Raw genomic sequence first — 27,779 nt, 5'->3', positions numbered from 1 at the left:
GAAAGCTAAAGGTGGTCCAACGAAGTATTAGAGTGTGTGACTTGTTTTTTTTGGATGGGCAGTATATATATATATATATATATATATATATATATAAGCATCATTAAAAAAACATCATTATTATATTATAATATGCTACCATCAATAGCCTATCCAAACTGCTTGTTCTCTGTAGTTTCACTATTACATTACATTATATTATAAACTGTACTTTGCTACAGTGGCTGTAATAAGGACATGCTGAAGGAATAAACAGAAACAGTCTTTATTAAACAAATAAACATGCTGGAGAAGTCACAGAAACATACAGTAACTACGTAAAACATGGACGATACAGGACAAGGGCTTATATACAAATTGGATAATCAGAACTAACTAGGACGAACACAGGCAAAGAGAATTATATATATTAAACATTTCATATAATTATAGCTGTTTTTCCTGAATGCAGGTCATTGTTTCACTTGCAGCATCGTAAACAAGCTAGCCTCCATCTGTTTGTGAAACTGCACTAAAATGTGAAGAAGACATACTGAGCTTTTATTCCTGTTCATTTTGGATATTGAATGTGATGATTTATTCCACATATGTGTCACCACATGGATCTCTGGAGAAAAAAAATGACTTTAGGCATCCTAGAGGAGGAAGTTGTTAAAAGGCACATGTGTTTTCTGCAGCAGACAGTTTCAGTTGAATCATGTTCGTCTCTTACATAAGCAAGGGTTGACTCACGTTCTGACAAAGTGATTTAAACCACATCGTTTTAAATAAAGTTACCAGCCAACTGGCAAGTAACTTTATTTACTTTTGGTGCTTGGCAGGTGTTAATTTTGAACCTTGCTCATTTCTTGCACAGTGCAGACACCACACACAGCCAAAACGGACTGAAGCTGGTTGTATTTTTGATTTAGAAGGGATAAAGTCATAGTCATAGTTCACAGAAACTCCAGAATGTACCAAATCCTACCACTGCATTTTTTTTCTTTCATGGAGGAAAAATAACCACAATTTTCACTATACTGAAGTGATTCAATATGAGTATTCATTTTACATACCCAATCAGTTGATTATTCTCTGTCCAGAGGATAGCGTGAGTGTGTATGTCCTTCAGTTTCCTCATTCAGCATCTGTGATGTACCCAGTAACCGTAGATCAAGATTGAACATATTTAATGCTTCAGCTGTCAGTGGAGACATATTCCTCTTTTTCTCTCTAAGATTATCTTTCTCGGGGGGAACGGCGGACTGAGAGGAAGTAACATTCTTACAGACCTTAGCAACCCCTTGTATTCTTACTTCACATGTTCAGTTTGTGTATCTCTGTGAAATTGAATAGGAATGAATTTTTAAACTTCCTCTTACAGAAATGTATACTTATCTATGTTTTTACATTGCTCAAAATTGTATGAGATGAGACAAAAATACTCATACAGATTTCTCCTTCTCTCTTTCTGTCTCCCAAATGTTCAGGTTTTCCAGGTTTCCTCTCCAGAAGTTCCTGTTCTTAGATGGTAACAGAGAGCTTGAGATAAGAGGTAAACTAAATTCCTGCATATGTGCATGTTATTGATGTCTTGTTCTGAGGGTATTATAATTGGTATTTGTTGTTGCTGTTTTCATGCTATATGTATGTGTGACAATGTTTTTTTTTATTTTTTTATGGACAATCACTTTTTATCTGCCTTTTAATGTAATTCTCAAGTACCTCAGAAACCATGAATGTTGGGTTAGAGTTTATTAAATGACTAACTGCATTTTATTTTCATAAAATAATCTAAAAATGACACTAATAATTAAGATTATTATGATAGTTAGTTAAAGATTATATTAATTATGAATATCCATTATTAAATATTCTTTAACATTTAATACATTGATATACTGTATAATGAATTATAAAATCATAAATAATAATAATAGTAATAAATTAAAGATGCAGCAATTTGGGCATGTTCGGTTGATACTGATATCTGTGTTAGTAAAAAGCTTTTAATATAACTGGTATCAGTATGGGCCAAAATGCCCAAATCAGTGTATCCTTAATTTTTAAGTAGTTTCATAATTAAGATTTTTATTTCTTATATGATTATTATGAGATATTAATTTCACAGTTTTGCTTGTAAATTGTGCTTTTAAATGAGCAAGCTGAGGTAGATTAGAACTAGAGAAGTTATCTACGTCCTTAATGGAAAATTCCATCAAGTATAAATCTATAAAATGTTAAATACAAAACCATTTATTGCACATTATAACCAATTAGACAAATACTAGACAAAGCATAATTTAGTCTTAAAATATAGCCTCATTAAATCAGGACTGACAATGTGCACTCAGTAACCCCATGATGCACCAGAGTCAGGAATTGCCCTTATTTAAAGGCTTACAGCTACAGGAATGAAAAAATGCCTTTGTAATTAGTTTTTATTGAGAGGTGGAATTATCTGCCTCCTCCCTGAAGGTGGAGGTTCAAGGTATTTGAGAAGTGTACTGTTTGTGTATTTTATTTTCTTAGCCTCCTCCACAGCAATGTGGTCAGAAAGGTCCTGAAACTGCTGAGGAAGGCCACAGAGGTTCAAAAACAGACTTTCTATTTTTTAATTCTTTATATATATATGTATATATATATATATATATATAGTGCTGTCAATTGATTTAAAAATTTGATCGTGTTAATCGCAGTTACGATTAATCGCAAATTTAAAACACTAGGATTTACCTGTAAATGTGTTGAAATAAAGAAATGCATGACAAAAACTAGTTTAAGGAAACAGAACCTTTCACACTTCCGCCAGGTATGAGACATAATCCATATTCTTTTATAATTATTCTTTTGTTTTTATTCAGCCATTATCAGCCTTTATACTGGCATAAAACGTTTACCAAGCCACATCGCTTCAATCCCAGTATACATTTACCCAACTATTATCAAAAGTATTTCTAGATAAATACAACAAAACGTTTTCTTGTAACCTTATGTGAAGTATTATGATAAAATGCATTATGAAGAAGAACTGCACCTGTTCTGCAGGTGCATTAGAGCTAACATTAGCATCATGCTACATAAGACAATTTATGATATTGATAGTGCACTTTTACTCAAAACTCATTTTAAACCACCATCAAGTGTTTGTAATAACTTCCTTTTGCGATCACATGTGGAATTTGGTCGTTTACTGTTGTTAAAATATGCTATTTATAGCTTTTTTTATCGCTGTACAAATGAGCATTTCAGATGTACACATTCATTATTGTTATGAAAATATCCAAATCTCAAGAAAATCAAATACAAACCATATCCTATCGTAATCATGTGTTTATTATCTTATATAATCTATAGTGGTCTATAATCTATAGTTGTCATGTTTATTTCTGCTGTGTAAAAGCCTGAACATGTATGCTCTGCTGAAACTCACGTTGTTTGTGATGTTACAACCGCCTCTCCGTTCTTAAGTTGTCAGGGATACATTCGAAGTATAATACACATTAGTTAAAGGATCTATTTTAATTTTTATTTGTCTATATATACTTTGGGCGGCCGCGGTACATTATAAAAATAGCCCAAAAAAAATGCAACCCACGACTCTGTAATTTTTCCCACGACTGCATTTTCAGAATAGCCCAATTGTGCTGTAAAACCGCAACACTGGTTCACTGTACCCTCATCACACAATGATAGATAACCTTCCGCGCTGCGATGACGGCAAGAAGTTGGGGTCAAACCTTATCAAACGATTAATTTTAACACGTTAACATTTTTAGATTAATTGCATTTAGATACATTTTTTAGATAAATTCATTTATTTATTTACAATTTATTTTTATTCATGTTTTTTTTTCTAGTTTCCTTTTGAGCCTAGTTTTTTTGACTTTTTAATTCCTAGATATTTTTTGCTGTGGACATTGTTCATATTACAGATTTTCAGATATTAAAATCTGTATGTTTACTAACACTATTTTTTAAGCAGAATTTCAAGCAATTTGTATGTCCACGATGAAAGTGAAACCGTGTGATGTAACAGCTAATCAAAAAATATTTGCATTTTAATATACAGCCATGTGTTGTGGTACTTTCAATCAGTGAGATTTCACTGTGGGCAGAGCTGTCTAGTGTGATTCTAGAAACCAAGAGGTCAATAAAATGTTCTGAGCAATCTGACAGGTCTACCAGAGCCGTATCATCTGCAATTTAACAGCTCTTATCTGAATTTCTCATATTATGTGAACTTACAGACAATAGCACTGGGAGGATCATAGTTCCTTGAGGAGCCCTAGTAGAAATAAACAAGCATGAGACGGTAGTGCTGTTGTTTTTAACATACTGCTCTCAGCAAGAGACAAAGTCCAGAATTCACAATGTGATGGAATCACAGCTTGATCTGCCGTTTAGCCACAAGAGTACAAGGCACTGTAGTTAAATGCAGATGAGAAGTCTAGTAGAGTATCCTGGCTTCTTCAAATGTATTATGTATGACTTTCAGAGCTGCACAGACAACCTTATTTGGCCATTATAGTCACAAAGCTCTAACTATCAAGAGAGGTCAGCTGACTTAAGGTCTACATGTGTGCTCACATTCTGTGTGAGATCTGCGTAAGGTCACATAATGATCAAAGACGTGTCTGCATGTTCACATAAACCCTCAATTAGAAACATTTTTGGACTTTCTCAGAAGAGATTGATATATGAAATAATTGTGATTCTTTTAATTAATCTGCATATCATATTATTAATCTAATTAAACTATTTCCATTACAAGGAAAATACCTAGGGCCAGGTTTGCTAACAGTTTGCACCAACGCAAACCATCTTTTGGCGTTAAAATTGTACTGTCAGGTTTTACTAAAGACGCGCAGTGACCATAGACTGTAGGAAAAAAATGGACGTAGTGTTCGTAACGTCACCCATAGGTTTCTGAAGAACATTTTTGAAGCTCAAAGTGGGCGGAGACGGTCGTCACCATCTTCGACTGCGCATCACTCCCGGGTAATCGAAAATGGGCAAAAAGATGGGATGTGGGTGGAGCTGGTTGCTGAAACCACGCCCGCCAAGTGCGACAGTGGTGACAGCAGCGGCAATCCACCTGTCACTCAAGTGGCCACGCCCTTAATTATGCAGAACTTTAAGGCTTGATATAATTTAAACAGATGAGTTATAGAAAAATTCACACACAAAAAAGCATGTCTTAAACTATTTCGCGCTTGAACTGGCTGCAGTTATTGTTGCTGGGAGGAGGCACCGCAGAGAACAGAGAGCGCGTGGTAGAAGGGAGAGGATTTTTTCCACATGTATTAATTTATTTGGAATGCCAGAAGAGCACATTATCCAAACATATCATTTGCCAAGCCATTTTATTTTTAATTTGCTTCAGGAAATAAAAAACGACTTGGAACCCTCAACTAGGAGTCACGCAATACCAGGTCTATCAAAACTTCTAGCAAACCTTAATTTTTTGGTCTCCGGTTCTTTTCAACGCACTGTGGCTTCTTTATTTCTTTATTCTTTATTTACGACTACGCTAATTTGCGCTGCACTTGGTATATTGCGTTGGTCAATATGTAAATGAGATGTTGCGTCTGTGTTCCTTGATTTGCACATTAGTAAATCACCTGCAGAAATCTCCCCTCCCATCGGTGCTGTTTTGGAATTGCACTCTCACGCTAATTTGTCCTGTTTAGTAAAACTGGCCCCTAGAATATTTACATGGTCTGACTTTATTATTATATTCAATTGCAATTAAAGGGGTTAGTTCACTCAAAAATGAAAATTAGCCTGTGATGTACTCACCCTCGAGGCATCCTAGGTGTATATGACTTTCTTCTTTCAGAGGAATCCAGTCAGAGTTATCATTGCAGTGCACAGGTGTTTCTGTTCAACTAGGGCTGCTCGTTTCTGACAAAAACATGATCACGATTATTTAACACGATTATGAGTGGGCCATATGACCAAAACTTTATATGAGTGATTTTTTTAAAGATAGTGATACATATCAAATATACATTTCCTGTAAATAAGGTTGCTATGACATCTACATTGTAGAGACCAGCAAAATTTCACAGTTCTCAATACCACAGCAGAGTATTAGTAGCCTATTAGTAACAAATAAACAAACAAACAAAAAGTCCTCAAAATTATTGAAAATAACTAAACTGTCAGTAATAAAAAAGCAAAGGACAAATACAATAGAATAAAACAATACAAATGAAACAAACTGTGCTTTAATTTTTTTTATGCAAGTCTCAAGTATTCAGTTAACAGCCTACTACAAAAATGAATAATCAAATGTAAAATAAAACAGAATAGTCTTCACTGTAAGAATTAAACTTTCTTTGTTTCTTATTAAAGCTACAAAGGTCCTTCTCTCAAGAGCAGTGTGTGATTTTGAATTTTTTTGTTATTTGATTAATATTAAGCACACTGTCGCAGCAGGATTATTATGCCGCTATCACTTTAAGAGCCGCACAGATCCAATTTACTGTTACACGCATATTTTCATTATCAACTCTTTGCGTTCATTTATTACATGACCAACGAAAGTATACATGAATAATCATTAAGCGCCGCATTTTAACACATTTTTGTGTGTATTTGACCATTTAGGCGGGCAGCTTGAGCTAAAAGATGACTTTACATGTCCTTTTAAAAACACGAATAAATCTAATATACTTCATTAAATCAAGCACGTCACATTTCGCAAAAGTCATGTTACATGATTTTACTGATTTGCATGTGAAACTGGGCTTTTATTGAGGCGTGAAAGCGCAGCGCTGGACAGGGGGCGGAATGAGGAATTTTCATAATCGTTGGAGGCAAAAATAGTTTTTCGATTAATTGCACAGCCCTATGTTCAACAGTCCAAAAGACCATCCATAATAACACTTTAATTTATAATAAATATAATAAAATAAACTCAAATATAAGAAAGTCATATACACCTAGGATGCCTCGAGGGTGAGTAAATCACAGGCTAATTTGCATTTTTGGGTGAACTAACCCCTTTAATTTGATTAATTTGCAAGGATATCATGTTATTCATCTAATTATACTATTCACATACTCATTACTGGATTGTGTCAATTAATAGATTGTGTCAAAGCAGATTTACAGTATTAAATAGAAAAATCGTGTGTTGAAGGAATCAAAACTCCATCATTCTCCTCTGGCCAGACGAAACCAGCAGTTTAATTGCAGGCTGCTGCAAAGTCAGATTGTGCGGAGGACTGGTCTGGTTCCTGTGGTCTTGTCCCGATGGCCGTCTAGGTGACGAGGTCTTCACTGGGGATCTGTCTTTGGGGCTCATCTAGTTGTCCTGGTCTCCGCTGACATTCAGGCTGTCAAGGTCATCTCTAGGTGCTGATCCACTATCTGGACTGCATACGGACTGGATCCGGGTGACTGCAGTGACCATCTGATCTGGATACAGTCTGGATCCGGTGGCTATGGTGAACTTGGAATAAGAATGAGACAGTCTAATATTAGCGTAGATGGCACTGAGAAAAATAAAGCACATTTTAGCTGTAGTACACACTGTAAACCTTTACACATATTACCTTAAGTCTTAGTGTTGAAAGTACACACGCTATGCAGTGGAGTGGTCTGGTCACGTGCCAGTGTTTGGTGCCTTAGAAGAACTGACTGCCCAGCATCTGAAAACTTGCAATGATGAGAAAGCACCAATGAAACCTTTGGAAAAGTACAATTTATCTCAAAAAATGAAATGATGCCTTTTAAATAATTTAAAAATGTAACATCAGCTAATTACATTTGTGATGAAACGGAAGTTGCAACACCATTGATGTTTACTGTTCATTAGTTGGAAGGATTTGTAACAGAACATTCACATTTCATATTATAAGTCTACCTTAAACAACATAAAAATAATATCAAAATATAACGGTCCTGCCTGTTGTTGATAAATACCAGTGGTGACGTGTTACAAATTGATTAATCAATTGTCCCAATGTTTACTAAGCCACACTGTAAAAAAAAAAAAGTTGAGCCAACTTAAAATTTTAATAATTTTAAGGCAACCAGCTTCAGCAGATTTTTGAGTTTTCTCAACTTGTTGTTTTAAGTTTTAAGGGAAAACTCAAAAATCTGCTGAAGCTGGTTGCCTTAAAATTTTAAGTTGGCTCAATTTTTATTTTTTTATTTTTTCATTTTTATTTTTTTACAGTGCATGGTCTTTTTACCAGTGCAGGGACTCGTGTGCACGATCTAGTGATTCACTACCTAGGGAACAGACTGAGACGTACCCTGCTTTGATAACGGCTTGTGAAAGGATTCAGTTGTGTATTCTCGTTCGGGACAAACTCCCCTTCATTCACGAGAACAGAAACGCCTTTTGGAATTAGCCCCGTTTGAAAAAGCGAGATTTCAGTGTGGCTGGTTGTTGGTCAAGTTTAATGTCGTCTTTTAACTTCACGGGACAATTTCAAAAGTTTACATACGCAAAAACCCATTCAACACGCCCATGTTAACTTCAAATAAGCGCATTACTGTGGTTTACATTATACGTTTCGTCGTATTAAGCATGGCTTATAAAAGGGAAAGACCGCGCAAGCTCTTTATTCCATCTTTTCACTTCACGGAAACACAAAAATATCATACAACACGCCAAAATTAAACCAAAAATGTATTCTACTAACACAGCTTTTGACATTAAGTGTTTTATGTATTAACAACAATACATAAACAACAAGAAGAAAGACCACGTTCCCTTCACTTTAAACAGTTAATTTCCCTCAGACATATTCATACAAGGATTATTCAATGTTTTTATATATGTCGTACGTTTGTGTATAAATATATACATTTTAAATCATACGTTTACACCTTTTTTTAATATACAAATTGAAAAATTCAGTCTAAGATTCAGAGGTGAAGAGAGAAATGCAGGTCTAGTGTGAGGTGTGAGAGGAAGTGTTAATGGGTACAGAGAGCTCTCAGGGTCAAGAATGCTTCATAAGTTCACACGGACACCTGACCTGATTTCAGCAACCGTCCAAATCACGTCACACATCAGTCTCCTTAATCCATCACATCAACTGGAATCGAGTGTTTGTCTGTGGTTAGTTGACTGGCAGTGTGTGGCTTTTGTGTCTGCCCTTTTTATAAGCAAACTGTTCTTGTGTATGGTAAGCTGACTGGAAATCAGTGGTTTTTGTGTCTCTGTGTAGGTGTGCAGCTTTCAATACATCTATGTCTGTGTGGTTGCACTGCTTGGAAATACACACATGCTTACACGTATGCACACACACACACACACACACAAAGAGTGGGACAAGAAGAGGCGGGCTGTGAACTCTCTTCTTTTACAAGTTACTTCCGTTTTGAAAGAACGCTCATGCTCATAGGTGTGAGCTCACCTTAAAAGCAAATCCTATCTATCTATCTATCTATCTATCTATCTATCTATCTATCTATCTATCTATCTATCTATCTATCTATCTATCTATCTATCTATCTATCTATCTATCTATCTATCTATCTACCATATGAAAAAAAAAAGCTAAGTGAACTTTAGGGAAAAAATAAAATGCTACTCAAAATATGTAAAATATGTCCACTTTAATGCATCATGCTTCAGTCTAACATCACTGAAGTTCTTTGCTGGTTCATTTCAGCCTGTGCAGTCATCATCATAAAAACTGTCAGCGGACTGATCAGATGACCCTGCCGGGAGTGATGATTCAATATGTAGTTTTGAGTGTGTTTTTTGATGTTTGGTGATGAGTGGAATTTGATGTTTTATGCAGGGCTTGTAGTTGAGAGACAAGCACGTCATGCAGCCATGCTGAGGATATGTTGATGACTTAAACCAATGAGATTAGCAAACACAAACACAGATACAAGCCAACACTTCTGCACATGCTCAAATGACTAGTGGTTGACCGGTATGGGTTTTTAACACTGATATGGGCTGATACCGATGTCTAGAGACCAGCTGGCTGATATAATGCTGATATAGGCTATATATGAAGAGTTCAGATGCAAAAGCCTGCAAAGAAATGTTCTTCTAAAATTAGCATTTTTCTTAGGCTCCTGTGTTTGTTAAGTTATTTCACTTTAATAGCAATGAAAAGAACTTATACATTGCCATTAAAGTGAAATTACTTAACCTACACATTGGAGCCTGATAACAATGCTCATTTTAGATATAGAAAATATATTTATTATATAAATATAACATATTTTTCTTAAATATATATATACACAGTATACAGTCACGGCCAAAAATATCGGCACCCTTGGTATATATGATCAAAGAAGGCTGTGAAAATTAATCTGCATTGTTAATCCTTTTGATCTTTTATTAAAATAATTTACAAAAATCTAACCTTTCATTGGATAATAAGAATTTAAAATGGGGGGAAATATCATTATGAAATAAATGTTTTTCTCTAATACACATTGGCCACAATTAACGGCACCCTTTTATTCAATACTTCTTGAAATCTCCATTTGCCAGTTTAACAGCTCTAAATGTTCTCCTATAATGCCTGATGAGGTTAGAGAACACCTGACAAGAGATCAGAGACCATTCCTTCATCCAGAATCACTCCAGACCCTTTAGATTCCCAGCTCCATGTTGGTGCTTCTTCACTTCAGTTCACCACTCATTTTCTACAGGGTTCAGGTCAGAGGACTGGAATGGCCAACAGAAGCTTGGTTTTGTGCTCAGTGACCCATTTTTGTGTTGTTTTTGAGGTTTGTGTTTGGATTATTGTACGGTTGATCCAAATATGGCCCATTATAAGATTTCTAACAGAGTCAGTCACTTATTGATTTTTTTATCTGTTGGTATTTGATAGAATCCATGATGCCATGTGTCTAAACAAGATGTCCAGGACCTCCAGCAGAAATATAGGCCCACAACATCAAAAATACAGCAGTATATTTCATTGTACACATGGGGTACTTTTTATCCCTGTGTTCACCAAACCCATCTTGAGTGTTTGCTGCTAAAAAGCTCATTTTTTAGTTTCATCTGACCATAGAAGCCAGTCCCATTTGAAGTTCCAGTCGTGTCTGATAACTGAATATGCTGGAGTTTGTTTTTGGATGTTTACTAACTTTTTAAATTACTCTTCCCATTAACGCCATTATATTGTTAATTATAATCGCATGAAGCAATCACAGCCGAACATAACCAGTCAAATCCAATCATATCACAAAAGAGGCAGTGCCTCCTCTCACATGACTTTCCCCCATTCATTCTCAATTACAAGGTGCACCTCAAAAAATTAGCATATTATGGAAAAGTTCTTATTTTTTTTAATTTAATTCAAAAAAAGCTAACTTTCTTATATTCTAGATTCATTGCACACAAACTGAAATATTTCAAAAGTTTTTTGTTTTAATTCTGATGGTTACGACTTGCAGCTTAGGAGTGTTAAAAATTCAGAAATCTCAAACAATTTGAATATTTTCTCAAAGATCATTCAAAAAAAGATTTATAAAACAGAAATGTTCAAGAGCTCCAAAGTAGGTTTAATTATGCACTCAAGGCTCCTTTTGCATGAATTATTGCTTCAATGTGGCGTGTCACGGAGGCGATCAGTGGCACTGCTAAGGCGTTATTGAAACCCAGGTTGCTTTGATAGCGGCCTTCAGCTCATCTGTATTTTTTGGTCGGATGTTACTTATCTTCCTCTTGACAATACCCCATAGAGAAGAGGCGAGTCAGGCGAGGCGGCTGGCCGATCAAGCACGATAATATCATGGTCAGCAAACCACTTGGAAGTGGTTTTGGCATTGTGGGCAGGTGCTAAAGTCCCACTGGGAAATGATGCTTCTGACGTTGTTTCTGGTTCAGGAGTGGCTTGGTTCTAGGAATGTGACAGCTGTAGCTCTTTTTTAGAAGACGTCTGAGCATGGTGGCTGTTCATGCGCTGACTCCGGCTTCAGTCCACTCCTTGTGAAACTCTCCCAAGTTCTTGAATCGGCTTTTCCGATCTTGAATCTTCCCAAGGCTGCAGTCAACCCTGTTGCTTGTGCACCTTTTCTTGCCACACATTTTCCTTCCAGTCAACTTTCTATGAATATACTTCGATACAGCACTCTGTGAACAGCCAGCCCTTTCAGTGATGACCTTCTGTGGCTTACCCTCCTTGTGGAGGGTGTCGATGATCGTCTTCTGGACAACTGTCAAGTCAGTAGTCTTCCCCATAATTGTGGTTGCATGTTCTAAACTAGCCCAAGAGGTACCCATTATTTATACTAGGGATGCACCGATCAGATACTCAGTATCGGGTATCGATCAAATGAGCCCGATCCGATATTGTGCGTATAGTATTCTGTGTTATTGTTAAGCCCCACGAAAGGCACTAAAACATTATAAAGCACCATTAAGTTTTTGTGCACTATATTCCAAGTGTTCTGAAGCAGTTACATAGTTTAATGTGAGGTAGAGATTAATATTTAAGTCAAGTTCACATAAACTCTTCTCTCCGCTGCGGCTGTCTGTCATCCTCCATTCAGCGTTCAAACTACGTGCCGTGTTCGGTTACGGCAGTCAAGACGATGAAACTCGCTTCAAGAGCGCAGTAACTGAAATTTAAAACTGTTAAAAGAGAAGGCTCAATAAACTATCGCACAGATTTAATACACTATGCATCAATATCTCTTCACTTTGTGCTTTGAACTTTTCTATGCTGCGCGCTGTAACTCAGTGTTGCTTCAAGCGCATCATTCTGCGCACGGGAAGCTCATAATGCTTTGTGTCGCTCTGTATTGGAGCCTTTCATATTATAATATTTTTGCGCAATGAAAGAATATTTATAGCCTTTCTTGTTCTGTCCTATCTATCATATGTTGCTGCCTCAATTACTGTCCTATACATTTAGAAGAAATGTCTTTCAATTTTATAGTATATATTTATATATAAATATTTTTACTTGTTTTTCATGAATGTATTTTACAACAATACAAAGAGCAATGTGTGACATTTTACCAGATTCAGTCCTAAACTTATTCACTTTTATTTGTTTCCCACTAAATAATGTTATTTCACTAAATGTTTAGATTTTATTAAATTATTGTGCACTCATGATTTTTCTAGAATAACTTTTGCTGCTGAATTATCCACTAACCTAGTTTATAATAGTATTTTTGTCATAGATTATGACTATATATTTTTTCATTTATTTTTCTTTAAAATGAAGTTGTCTATATTTAGTAGATTGTGTTTAACACACAAAACAGTGATGATCAGGTCAACACACTGAGGTATAGAAATTCTACACTGATTATAAAAATAAACAATGCTGGTATCGGATTAGTATTGGTATCGGCCGATGCTCAGAATTTTTGGTATTGGATAGGATCTGAAAAAAATGGTATCCGTGCTTCCCTAATTTATACTCAAAATTAATCAAACTAATCAAACTCAAAATGGAATATTTTAATTATTTTTGAGATACTGAATTTTTAATTTTCTTAAGCTGTAAGTTGTAACCATCAGATTTAAAACAAACTCTTGAAATATTTCAGTTTGTGCAATGAATCTAGAATATAAGACAGTTTTTATTTTTTTATTTTTATTAAATTACCAAAAATAAAGGCCTTTTCCATGATATTCTAATTTTGCACCTGTACACCCCAGAAAAGTCATGGCACACTTTAGGGGGGTCTGTTAAAGCTCAATGGGCTCAGGGGAGGCGAGAGAGATGCAGACTCCGCTGTAACTTTACCTGCTGGTGTCGCTGTTGGACAATGTTTCTTTAGAAAAACGAGTGGCTTATACACTTTTTAATGTTATATATTTTATAACATTTATAAAATATTTTTTATAAATGTTTCCTTAACATTTTCTCACTTGCTGTACTTCAAATGAATATAAATTTGTGAGTATGAGCATCTCAGTGCGTCCTGTATCTGAGGAGAGCACGAGATTAATTTCAACACAATCATTTCCTTCCTCTTCACGTTTTCTTCTGTTCTCTGTGAGTCTCTTCACACACGTGTTGAGACAACAAATCCATTAAATGCGTACAGACCCCTTTCTCAGAAATCCACAAGGAGTGAAAAGATTGGACACAACATTACAACCCACAATGCTTTGTATTGTGAATGTTTCCACCATCATCTATATTACGCAGGAATTTTTCCCTCAAATTGTGCGAACTGAAGACAAATCAGACACACTCCTGTAACAGTGACTATGCACAGTGTTAGTGTAATGGCCTAGTGCTCACTGCCAAACATGCTGAATATAGGTTCATGCGGGAGATTAGATTTTCATGACAATCAAGAACTTTTTTTTTTTTTTTTTTATTCACATTGGTGATTTATTTGTAATTCACAATTTTATTCTTGTTACATTTATGAAGTAAAAATTTTTTTAATCAACATAATTACCCTCTTTCAGCATTTCTCATGTTCTGCAGCTCTCATCTGTCTCTTGTGCTGTACTTGACTTCACTCTCTGTGTTTTTCTCTCTCAGAGTGAAAATGGCAGTGTGGATCCAGGCCCAGCAGCTGCAGGGAGATGCTCTACACCAGATGCAGTCTCTCTACGGGCAACACTTCCCCATAGAGGTGCGACACTACTTGTCCCAGTGGATAGAGGGACAACTCTGGTATGTGAAGAGTTCGACATGTCAGTTTGTCATTTTTTCATATATCAGTGTTATTAAGTGTGTCCTTTTGTCCTCTTTCAGGGATGCGATAGATTTAGAGAACCCACAGGAGGAGATTAAAGCCAAGCGTTTATTGGACAGCCTGATCCAGGAACTACAGAAGAAAGCAGAGCATCAAGTGGGAGAAGATGGCTTCTTACTCAAGATTAAATTAGGACATTATGCTTCACAGCTAAAGGTTTTGCTTTTTTTTTTGTCTATGCATACAATTCAAGAAAAATTGTTAAAAAAAGTAAAAAAATAAAATAAAGCAGTTTTGATTTTATAAAATGCATCTGCGTAAATGAACTCAGTGAAATAGACATATGCAGACTCGCATAGATTCTCTTAAAATATATCAGTTTATAAAATAAAATGAGCAAATATAGATAAAGCATAATGAGACAGTTGTTGACATACAGCATATCGGTGCATGATGATAAAGCTATTACTAAGAACCGGTCGGTCAGGAAAGTGCAGTCTCAGTGTTTACTGTCATTAGTGTTGTGGGGTGTAATTGAGTGTGTTGAAGTAAAACACAGCAGAGTAGATGTTTATTCTGTGTGTGTGTGTGTGTGTGTGTGTGTGTGTGTGTGTGTGTGTGTGTGTGTGTGTGTGTGTGTGTGTGTGTGTGTGTGTGTGTGTGTGTGTGTGTGTGTGTGTGTGTGTGTGTGTGTGTGTGTGTGTGTGTGTGTGTGTGTGTGTGTGTGTGTGTGTGTGTGTGTGTGTGTGTGTGTGTGTGTGTTTTCAGAGCACGTATGACCGCTGTCCCCTGGAGCTGGTGAGATGCATCAAACACATCCTGTACACAGAGCAAAGACTCGTCAGAGAGGCGACTAATGTGAGTGGACACAGAGTAGGCAGATCTATTTCAGACTGTCAGTTCATTAGGGCAGTTAATGTGAAATAACAGTTGATTTTGAATTAATTTCATGTCATCTTCCTTTTTTGTAATGAAGCACAATTCTAGGTAAATACTAGGGGTGTAAATCGGATGGTTCGTCACGATACTATATAGATTCTCATACCCAGCAATACGATATTTGCCGATACCTCAAAAAAAAAAAAAAAAAAATCTACGATACGATTACGATTCAATTTGATACAGGAGAATATCGATCGATATTATGATGTTATATACCCATTTTAAACAACCATCTACATTTTTATTAACTCACAAATGCAACCAAAATATATAACATGAACATTTATCTGAAATTTTCACATCCTGTACCTCAATTGGGACATTCACAACAACAAAAATAGGCCTATACACTTTTAAAAAAAAATTTATAAAGAAAATATACAAATGGAAAAACAATTCTGGCTGCTATGGGCTCAGTGCTAAAAATCTTTTCTACAGATAACCAAATTACAAGCAATAGCAGAAAATAAATACAATAGAACAAAGGCACAAGTTCAGTAAACCGTGACTTTCAGGTTTTTCTGCTCAGTCTAAAAGAAATTTGCAGGTATGCTACAGAAATGTAATAATCAAATGTAAAATAACTGCAGTCTTCACAGCATAACTTAAATATAGATTAATCATTTTTCATGTTACAAAGGATATTTAGTCAGGAGCAGTGAGCACTTGTATTTTTCTTTGACGGCGGTTGCTTTCACTTTAAGAACGAAAGCACGGATTTAATATAGGCTACTGATACACATGCGTTTTCTTTCGCAACTGTGTACGTTAACACATATGCCTAACCCACTGTGTTTACTAGGATATTCGCCAAAACACTATTTATTCATCCATGCACAAAAAAGCAGAAGAGAGCTCAATTTAGTACTCGCCAATTATCCCGAGCATCTGTTATGCTCGCCTTGTGCCTTCAGCCAGTGCTTATATCGAGTCCTGATACGGGAGTTTGAACGAGAATGCACGTGTTGGTGGTAATGCATAGATGGACATTATGTGAAAATATGGACAGTGCCAAGAATAAAGGTGCCTAATTATACTACAGATAACGATATTTTACGCGTGGCATCGATGCATCGTATCGTTAGACATCGTATCGATCCATATCGATGAATCGTTACACCCCTAGTAAATACTACTGTTTATCACTGTTTTCAAATCAGGTATGCAGGGCTCTCACAGTCATGGAATACCTGGAAATATAAGGGAATTTTAAAGTTGTGAAATCTAGCCCTGGAGAAGTGAAATTAATAATTTACATACATATAAGGTATACACACATGGCCATTCAAAAAGTTGGAGTCGGCAAGATTTTTAATGTTTTTGAAAGAATTCTCTAATGCTCATCAATGCTCATTATTTGATCAAAAATGCAGTACAAACAGTAATATTGTGAAATATTAGTACAGTTTAAAATAACTGCTTTCCATTTTGATTTATTTTAATATAAATTTAATAATGTATTTAATATAAATTTCAAACAGCCATTACTCCAGTCGTCAGTGTCACATGGTCCTTCAGAAATCATTCTAATATACTGATTTGATGCTGAAGAAACATTTCTTACAATTATTAAAATAGTATTTATTTTGAAACTTTGTTAATAGTGTATTTCTACTGTGATTTTTGGTCAATTTAATGCATCCCTGTTGAATAAAAGTTAATTTTCCCCACACTTTTGAACTGTAGTCTATATATTGTATTTTTTTTATACTAATAAGTCTAATAGTTTATGTAAAGATTCAATCCACTGAAGGTGAGCGTAGTGAAGAACCCATGTGCAATTTATTTACAGACGTGATCCAAAATACAAACATAATCCAGACAGATGAAGACTTGACTTGAAACAGATTTGAATCGAACAGACTAGACTCACCGACAGCAGATTACAACTTCAATACACGACAAGAAACAATGACAACATGATGGCTACTTATAACAAACAATCAGAGTCACATGACATGAACAATCCAATGGGAAACAAGACACATGACTAGGACAACCAATCAGAACATGACACCAAGTAGAAGAGAACCAATAGCGTGAAGACATGAGGGCAAGGGAATCATGAAACAAACATGAACCGTAACTAAACTTCAAAATAAAAGACATGAAACAGAACCCCAAAACCCCACATTACAGTTAAATAATAGTAACAAATTTGTTAATTCCAAAAATTATTACCTGATATTGATGTTTAAAACCTCAACCTCAAACCAAAATCTCGATGTAACTCACCCGAGATATCTATAAAATCATCCCATAAGTGGATCTCACCCCCCCACACACAAAATTTCATGATCAAAATGTTTGGGGATATTTCACAGACCTTATAATTGTACTCCCAGGGTTCTCTCTGCATTTAAGTGATTTATTAACAGTGATTATGCTGTCTTGTTTAAATTATGGTCATTGTATACATAAATTCAGCTAGTTCAGTGAGTTCATTCAAATTTAAAAACCATCATGTGTAATAAACAGGACTACTGTGCATTACTGACTTTTACAATCTTCAGAAATAAAAATTGTGTTTGCTTTGTGCATGCTTAGAGGAAGATTCATATTTACCCCTACACACAAATTCATGATACCTGCTCAGTTTTATGAGGGTAAAAGAGGAAATTTCAGATTTTATCCACTCAACTGACATCTTATAAAATCATAAAGATATCAGTATATAAAATATAGTTTGTTTAAACAAATGTACAGTACACATGCTATAGACAAATAACCTTATCTGGGTTGATTATTAATACACAACAGGCCAGGGATGATGAGGCCCTACAGTACATATTGAAGCTTTAGTTAGTTGAATTTTTGTAGTACAACTGTACGTCGTTAACCCTTCTTCATCTAAAAAGTCTGAATGAAGCTATCTTTCTTTTCATTTTTCTGAAATAATCTGATCATAATTTTATTGAAACTGAATGTTGAACCATAGACAGCAACTTGGTTGTCACTCATGTGTGTCTATGAATGGCAGTCGAGTTCACCGGTGGGCGGCCTGATGGACAGCATGTCGCAGAAGTACCATCAGATAAACCAGGCATTCGAGGAGCTCAGAATATTGACTCAGGACACAGAGAATGACCTCAGAAAACTACAGCACAACCAGGAGTACTTCATTATACAGTACCAGGAGAGCCTCAGAATACAGGGTATACAGCCACTCTCATTCACATCCATATATTTGACAGACACTTACCTTGCATTCAAGATATACATTTCATCAGTTCATGTACGCCCTTGGAATCTAACTTTGCCCCCCACACACACACACACACCAGCGGACAGTCGTATGTATGCAATCATATACACAGCCTAATTTATCATTCAGTACAAACTACAGCAAAAATGCCCTCATTAAAACAGCCAGTAGGCTCCCATAATTCCTGAGAATACTACTGAAGAACAAGTCAAACCAGTTTTAAAGGGATAGTTCAGCAATAAAAATGAAAATTCACAAACAGTTTCTGGTCCCCGTTGAATTCCCCCATTGATATTTTTTTATTTACTATGGAAGCCAATGGGGACCAACAGTGGTTTGGTTGCTCACATTCAAGAGAAGCTCAACAGAAGAAAGAATTTCATATAGTTTTTGAACAACTTGAGGATGAGTAAATGATGACAGAATTTTCATTTTTGAGTGAACCTTTCCTTTAAGCCTGAATATAAATCTTTTTGTGTAAACATTATTCATAAAGATAATTGCTATAAAAAAGAACTGAAAATACATCAGCAAAGGAAAGAAACCTACGTTTGTCACAAAGGAATTGGTAGATTCTCAACCAACATTTTCATACCCAGATGGCTCTTTTACATGCATTTTTTTTTTTTTTTTTATAATTATTTTGTCAGCAAAGCTCATCTTTGTGGACTAAATCCTGCTCTCTGTTGTGTGCAGCTCAGTTATCAAGTCTGGCCACGCTGCCTCCAGCAGACCGACAGCTACGAGAGCCCAGTCTGCTCAGCAAGAGAGCCACAGTAGAGGCCTGGCTGACCCGAGAGGCCAACACCCTGCAGAAATACAGACTGGTACACACACACACACACACACACACGCTCCGAATGAATAGTGTGCATGGCATTAGCATAATACAACACTCAGACTGTAACATTAGTAGCATATGCTTTAAATGGGCATATTGTAAACATTGTAGCATTATACACTACTGCTCAAAAGTTTGTAGGTTTGCTGTTTTTTTTTTAAGAAATTAATACTTTTAATCAGCAAGGATACATTTAAGTGACCGTAAAGGCATTAGCAATGTTACATATGATTTTTATTTCAAATAGATGCTTTTTACAGTTTCAAAATATTAGGCAGCACAACTATTTTCAAGACTGATAATAATAAGAAATGTTTCTTGAGCAGCAAATCTTTTTATAAGCAAAGCAGCAAAGCATATTTTAATGATTTCTGAATGATCATGTGACACTAAAGACTGGAGTAATGACAGCTGTCATTTGCCGTCACAGGAATAAATTACATTTTAAAATATATTATAATAGAAAACACTGGTTACAATGTTACATGTACTTACTATTACAATAACAATAAATAATGTATACTTACATGCAGTAACCCTAAGCCAAACCTTAATCCTAACCCTAAACATAGAGCAAGTACATGCAGTTAATTAATACTACTCAGTACTTAAATGTATAATTACAATGTAACATAGACACCTTAAAATAAAGTGTGACCAAAACACTTAATTTAAATTGTAATAATATTAAATAAAAATTTCTTTAACCTTTCTTCTGGCAATTGAAGTTAAGGCTACTGCTACTGTAAATTAAGGCCATCTATATGTAATTTACCTCTGTTTTGATTGGCTAACCAACCAACATTTAGAGTCAGCATGAAAATTCTTGTTGATGCTCTTATTGTGAACGATTCATCCCTGCATATGTTTAATTTCTCTTGACCTCATGACTTCAAATCAAAATGTCATAACTTGATATTCTGGTAAAATGACTTTTCCAATCATTACGCCCACTTAAAACACTCCCCTTGCTGCAAACTCACATACAGATCTGCCTTCATCTAATCAGCGACCAATGAATACAACCATCGATAATCCATTTTACATGGGTCTATGTCATAATATGAAAATGCAGAAAAATGTCTGTCTTTACATCTGTTTCATCACAACGTTTTGATTGGCTAACCTTGTTTCAGGTAAAATGAGGAACACTTTCATTTCAAAAGATTCTCCATTATTTTCCATTATATGCCCTCTTTAAAATTAAAACAACACTTCCATTTGATGTTGCCCATTTGTTTTTAAGTACAGCAGTAAACCTGATGGCCATTGTTATTTATGTTAGTACAGCACATATGTTCACGTCTGTTCATGTGGTGTTATATGAGCTTGTGTATGTGTGCTCAGGGATTGGCAGAGAAACACCAGAAGACACTGGCATTGCTACGTAAACAGCAGACGGTGATTCTTGACGATGAGCTGATTCAGTGGAAGAGACGTCAACAGCTGGCTGGCAATGGCGGGCCGCCCGAGGGAGGACTGGACATACTACAGTCATGGTGCGCACACATGTATACTTAGCAGTCTAATTTAGGACATACCATAGACCTCTATTTTTTTTTTAAAAGCTAAAACAAATGATAATTGCTACATAAACCATCATAAGCTATCTTCTGGGGCAGATTTGTCCCAGTGCATGGCTAAATAAAGCAATACACACACTAAGACAGTTATGCAAATAATCAGAGGCATGCGCATGTTGTGGTTTTCCACAAAACATTTGCGTTTACATTACACACACACAACATATGCAGAGAGCAGCTCTGTAGTTTATGCTTGGGTTTGGCATTTCTGCGTGTGTTTATGCACAGGTGTGAGAAGCTAGCAGAAACCATTTGGCAGAATCGTCAGCAGATCCGGAGGGCGGAGCATCTGAGACAGCAGCTGCCCATTCCCGGCCCCATCGAAGAGCTGCTGACCGAACTCAACAGCACCATCACGGACATCATCTCAGCTTTAGTCACCAGGTGTGTGTTTGTGTGTGAGAGAGAGAATAGCAGTGAGTTTAAGTGATTGCTAATTGCAACAGTAACACAACCAGTAATCAAATCTGTGCATTTTTACTATATCTCTTTCTCGGCATTGCTACAATTGCAGCGGTGCTCTTTATGTGTGTGTATTTTTTACTCAGTAGCTTACTGAGTGGTTGTCTAAGTGGTTATAGGTTTTAAGGAGATTTTACATTTTGGATATAAAGGAAGGGGTGCTTAGTGAATGATCTAGAAATAATTATTAAAGGGATAGTTCCAAGAAATACTGACACTCATGTCATTTCTGACATAATACAAGAACACTTTTTGATCACTTTTTCCATTAAAATACAGTAGATGGGCTTTCAAGCTTCAAAAAGGATGCAAAAGCCTCATAAATGTATCAAAGTGGTCCGTACAACTCAAGTTTTCTGAAGCCATACAGTGCTTTGTGTGTGTAACAGAGAGAGATATAAGTTATTACGCACAGAAATGTTCTGCCCAAGTTCATAAGAGAAGTTTACTTAATACATTATTCAGTGATTTGAATCTGACTCAATGGAGATTTCTACTTCTCTTATGAACAATCATGCACATAGGAGAGCTGTCTTTGAAACTCATCTGCTCACCAATGCTGCATTTATTTGCTCAAAATACAGTAAAAACTGTAATATTGTGAAATAGTATTACAATTTAAATTAACTCTTTTCTATTTAAATAGATTTTAAAATGTAATTTATTTCTGTGATGCAAAGCTGTATTTTCAGCATCATTATTCCAGTCTTGAGTGTCACATGATCCTTCAGAAATCATTCTGATATGCTGATTTGCCGCTCAAGGAACATTTCTGATTATCAGTGTTGAAAACATGCATTTTTTTCAGGATTCTTTGACGAAGAAATGGTCAAAAGAACAGCATTTATTTGCAACAGAAATCTTATTTTGAATGTCTTTCCTGTGACTTTGCATAAATTGAAGCCATCTTTCATGACTAGAAGCATTCGTTTCTTAAAAAAATGACATGCTATAAAATATACTGTCCAAGTCATATGTATCACTTTTACATCCGTAAGGACCAGAAAAGGTCATAATAAAGGTTTGCAATAACACGAGGATGAGTAAATGATGATGCAGTTGTCATTTTCATGTGAACTATCCCTTCACGTTGTTCATTCTCACATTTTATGAAATTAAACGATGAATGCCTCAGTAGCAAATGATTGAGTGTTTATGTGTTACTCACTCACCCTGCATGTGCTGGTATCTGTGAGAAATGAACCGAGGCCGTTTGTCAGAGAGATCACTTTGGTGGCACACAGGGGGATGTCTACAAACTTCTGCTCTCCTTCACTCTCTTCCTCATAATATCTCAAGCTGTCAGCATTCACACCTACCACAGGGGATGAATGTGGTGCTTCATTCTTATGTGTGTGTGTGTGTGTGTGTGTGTGTGTGTGTGTGTGTGTGTGTGTTTGGTGCCTCAGGCCATACAGTCACTGAAACACTGAGCTTAATGGGAACTGTGCTTTTAAAAACCATCAGTGTCTAAATGTATCTCCATCAACCTGAGAAGTGTAACGCTGGCTGTATAGCTATTTAACATAACATAGCCACATATCAAAATGAAGTTGTAGTTGTACCAGTTATAGTTAGGCCTGGTGAATAGTGAACATGCTCTAATGACTATTGCAAATGACTACTGACTAATCTTAACCTTAACTCTAAATTAAAACGCTTCAATTTTAGAAAATAATACCTAACTATATCAATATATCATTTTCATTTAATTCATACTTTTAGTTAACCATTTCTTTCTTTCTTTGTTGTTTCTAAAATAAATAATTGATTTATTAACTATTATGTATTTTATTTTTTAAAAGGGTTCCATCACGTTCAACTTACACCTGCATATTGTGGGTTTTTGCTCAAGTTTTCATGTAACGTTCTGTTGCACTTTGCCAAATGTAAATTTATTTTTACGACTATCCAAGTTGAATGGAAAGCAGAAAAAGTTATCATATTGGTGATATAATATTAGTTAGAATTTATTTGATCAAAAATACAGTAAAAACAGTAATATGGTGAAATATTATTATAATTATAATAACTGTTTTCTATTTGGCTGAGATACAATTATTTGACTATGTGGAATCTGAGGGTGCAAAAAAATCTAAATATTGAGAAAATCGCCTTCTTAGCAATGCATATTACTGATCAAAAATTATGTTTTGATATATTTACGGTAGGAAATTTACAAAATATCTTCATGGAACATGATCGTTACTTAATATCCTAATGATTTTTTACATTAAAAGAAAAATCTATAAATTTGACCCATGCAATGTATTTTTGGCTATTGCTACAAATATACCTTATTTATTCAGCTTTCAGATGATGTATAAATTTCAATTACCAAATTTTTTTTTTAGCAATGTTGAAAACAGTTGAGTAAATGTCTTTTGGTAATGTCACTTTTGATCAATTTAATGCATCCTTGATGAATAAAGATATTGATTTCTTTCAAAAAACTGATCCCAAACTTAGTACAGTAGTGCACATGTGTTTTTCTTCTTCTTTTGATATACAGTGTGTTTTATGGATATGGATGTACAGTAAGTATGTGTGTGTGTGTGTGTGTGTGTGTTTTGTCTGCAGTACCTTCATCATCGAAAAGCAGCCTCCTCAGGTGCTGAAAACACAAACTAAATTTGCGGCGACAGTGCGTTTGCTGGTAGGTGGCAAACTGAACGTGCACATGAACCCACCGCAGGTCAAAGCCACCATCATCAGCGAACAACAGGCCAAGGCCCTGCTCAAGAACGAAAACACCAGAAAGTGAGCAAAAACACAACACATTGTATTTAGTAACTCCTCTGGGTGTTGCAGATGACTCATTGTGATCTGGCCTAATGCGCCTGAAGCTGTTAAAACAAAGCATGTTTCATCAGGACCCCCCAGATTCAACATTCAACTGTACATTTACTAACGCACAATTGTTATGCACAAACCCAATTTTTACCTAAATTTGTCACTTAATGGACCTCTATTTTTTGTTAAACTATATGCAGAATCATATTCTCTGTATATGTATGTGTCTGTCTAACAGTGACAGCAGTGGTGAGATCTTGAATAACAACTGTGTGATGGAGTACCACCAGACCACAGGCACTCTCAGTGCACACTTTAGAAACATGGTGAGTGCGGTGTGGCCGTCTAAAGTCTGACTTTAGAGAAAACTCCTGTAAGATGAGTGTGTGAACTTGACTGAAGGGGTTTCTAAGTACACTGTCAGCCACCATTTAGATTCATTCATAATTTACTCTGTACCTGCTTAGAGAACAGAGCTCTCTTCTCGATTATGCATCAACAATGAATTCAGTTGAGCAACACTTAACCCTGTGAAGCCTGTCATGTAAATACTCATAAAAATAGAACAGCTTATTGAACCTTTAGTTTCAACAATTTATGAACAAAATATCAAACCAAGTAGTATCTCAGGGCTAACGTCTCTGTTAAAAAAATAATTATATTTCTGTGCATTTATCAACCAGAAAGTCTCCAAATAATCCTGCCATAATTTGTGCAGTATATTATATTATAAAATGAAAATGTCCAAATTAAAAATTACTTGTGAAGTAATTCACTTCAAAAGTGCTTGTGCTTTTTAAAACTTTATTTATAATGAACACTTGGTTAGATAATTTATCTAAATTTACAGTCCTATTTTTTTTATGCAGTGAATGACATTTGTAAATGTTGCTTGAGTACTTTTTGGAGGGTGTTTTATGTGATAGTGACTCGTGTTAAGCAGGAAGAACAAATTTAACTGCTTATAATAAAGTACATATATATATATATATATTTTCTCTTTTTTTCTCATGTGTCCTGTAGTCTCTGAAGCGGATCAGGCGTTCAGACCGCAGAGGGGCAGAGTCTGTTACCGAGGAGAAGTTTACTATTTTGTTTGAATCACAGTTCAGTGTGGGGGGAAATGAGCTGGTATTTCAGGTTAAGGTGAGCTTGTGTGCTTATTAGCAAATCACCATTAGTAAATGCAATCTGACAGGAACCACTTAAAGCAATGCAGCAAAATTATAATAGTTAAATAGCCATTCTGTTAATCAACAGCACCATAATATATAATAAAGTCCTTGACTACTTGGTTTATTCGTTTTTCTCATCCACACATTTTTCCCCCCAGACTCTCTCTTTGCCTGTGGTGGTAATTGTCCATGGAAGTCAAGACAACAATGCCACGGCCACCGTTCTGTGGGACAATGCATTTGCTGAACCGGTGAGTTACTTAAACATCAGTGCATCTTTGGATGGAAGATGTGGTGTAGTGGCTAAAGTTCAGGCCATCATTATTTTGCCCTTGAGCAAAGTACTTAATACCAGGTCGGTTGTGCCTGTAATAAGCTCATGAGGCCATTGTATAGCGATATCACATGAAAGTCATGAAAACAAATTCCCAGGTCATGTGGCGATAAATAAAGGTCCTATATCTTAACTATGTTAAACATCACAAAGATCAGCCCTGCCTTGACAACACGCAAGACTCATTCTCCTAATCATACATAATGTAATTTCTCTCTCACTCACCAGGGTCTCAATCTCCCCTCAACAAACAAACAAAACTGTCATGTTTCAAAGTGTGGGTGTTGATTGGATGGCTGGTGGCATATGACTCACGTTTCTTTACTCTACAAACTCTCTTTAAAGGAACAGTGCATCCATAAATTTAAATCCTGTCATCACTTACTCACCCTCACGTCTTTTCAAACCTGTACAACCTTTTTCTTCCCTGGAACACAAATAGTGAGTGAATAACGATAAAAGCATTATAAAAATAGTCCATACAGGTTTTGCAGGGTTTGTGTAATATCATATCATCATGAGTCACCGATATGGTTTTCTTCAAGGCAGCAGTGAGTGGCGTCCACACAGAACATGTTAGATGTTTATGCAAATCAAGCAGGATGTGATGAGGAAAATAGTTGAGTTGGTGTAATATATCCCTGGAGACACTTTCCAACTGTAAAATGTTAAATGTATTTACTCATTCTCTCTCAGGGACGGGTGCCTTTTATTGTGCCCGACAAGGTGTTGTGGCCGCAGTTATGTGAGGCTCTGAATATGAAGTACAAGGCGGAGGTGCAATCAAATCGAGGTCTGTCTGAGGAGAATCTCGTCTTTCTTGCTCAGAAAGCCTTCAGCAGCTCCAGCGTCAACCCGGAGGACTACCGCAACATGACCATGACTTGGTCACAGTTTAACAGGGTAAATACACTACTCACATTCAATCACCAAACTGTACTAAATTACTGTATTTAGCAGGTCAAAACTCCTCTATTTGCTATCTGACCCTCATAAACCAACAGTCAATTAGTTTTTATCTTGCTAAGTTTATAGGTATCAATATTGAAAACATTTGTTCTGCTTATTATTGTGATACCTTTTTCAGGATTTTTTGATGAACAAAGTTTGAAATAACAGAATTTATTCTAAATAAATGCCCTTCCTTTGTAACAATTTAAAAGCTTTTACAGTTACTTTAAATTAATTTAAAGGGATAGTTCACCCAAAAATGAAAATTCTGCAGCAAATTAGGAGTTTATTGAGGGAAAAGTCGTAGTTAATAGTGAATGTGTTCCCTATTCTAAAGTGTTACCGATATTTTTAATGAAATCCAGCTTTTTGACCCTCCATAGACAGCAACACAACTACCATTATTCAAGGCCCAGAAAGGTAGTAAGGACATCGATTTATTTTAATGATGTCCTTACTACCTAACGTTGCAGTTGCGTTTCCGACTATGGAGGGTCAGAGAGCACTTGGATTTCACCAAAAATATCTTAATTTGTGTTCGGAGGATGAACGAAGGTCTTACGGGTTTGGAACGACATGAGGGTGAGTAATTAATTCATTTTTTTGGGGGGTTTTTTTCTCGGGTGAACTATCCCTTTAATGTGTCCTTCCAAAAAATCCGAACTGTTTTCAGTGTTGAAACATAAATAGAGAAAGTAACTGGCAATACCTGGTTTGATATGTAAATTGAGATTTTAAAATAAAATATCATTCATAACGACACATCCCATACTGTCGCAAATAAAGACCCCTGTATTCAGTTGCACTCTGTATTGAATATAATTAGTTTTGTACTTCATTATTACTCATAAAATCATGGTTTTGACAGCTGTACATGAGCTTTGAAATGAGCTGT

The 27,779-nt window shown here is 35.8% G+C and overlaps 1 protein-coding gene across 1 annotated transcript in view; it reads left to right on the top strand.

Moving 5' to 3' along the window:
- Positions 1 to 1,526: 1,526 nt before the first annotated feature.
- The window catches only part of plcl5 (phospholipase C like 5), a 107,348-nt gene continuing 81,095 nt past the window's right edge, over positions 1,527 to 27,779 (top strand). Inside the window, 13 exon segments of the mRNA XM_058768221.1 lie at positions 1,527 to 1,534; positions 14,442 to 14,576; positions 14,658 to 14,814; positions 15,367 to 15,456; positions 18,521 to 18,695; positions 19,442 to 19,572; positions 20,934 to 21,085; positions 21,398 to 21,553; positions 24,212 to 24,391; positions 24,663 to 24,750; positions 25,448 to 25,570; positions 25,758 to 25,850; positions 26,630 to 26,836. Of these exon segments, the coding sequence (XP_058624204.1) occupies positions 14,449 to 14,576; positions 14,658 to 14,814; positions 15,367 to 15,456; positions 18,521 to 18,695; positions 19,442 to 19,572; positions 20,934 to 21,085; positions 21,398 to 21,553; positions 24,212 to 24,391; positions 24,663 to 24,750; positions 25,448 to 25,570; positions 25,758 to 25,850; positions 26,630 to 26,836 (1,680 nt within the window). The 5' untranslated portion in view covers positions 1,527 to 1,534; positions 14,442 to 14,448.

This window comes from Onychostoma macrolepis, chromosome 03 (genome assembly GCF_012432095.1).
Source record: "Onychostoma macrolepis isolate SWU-2019 chromosome 03, ASM1243209v1, whole genome shotgun sequence".
In the NCBI taxonomy this organism is placed as follows: Eukaryota; Metazoa; Chordata; class Actinopteri; order Cypriniformes; family Cyprinidae; genus Onychostoma; species Onychostoma macrolepis.
The sequence above is the reverse complement of the archived record's forward strand: the minus strand, read 5'-3'. Positions and strand labels throughout refer to the sequence as shown.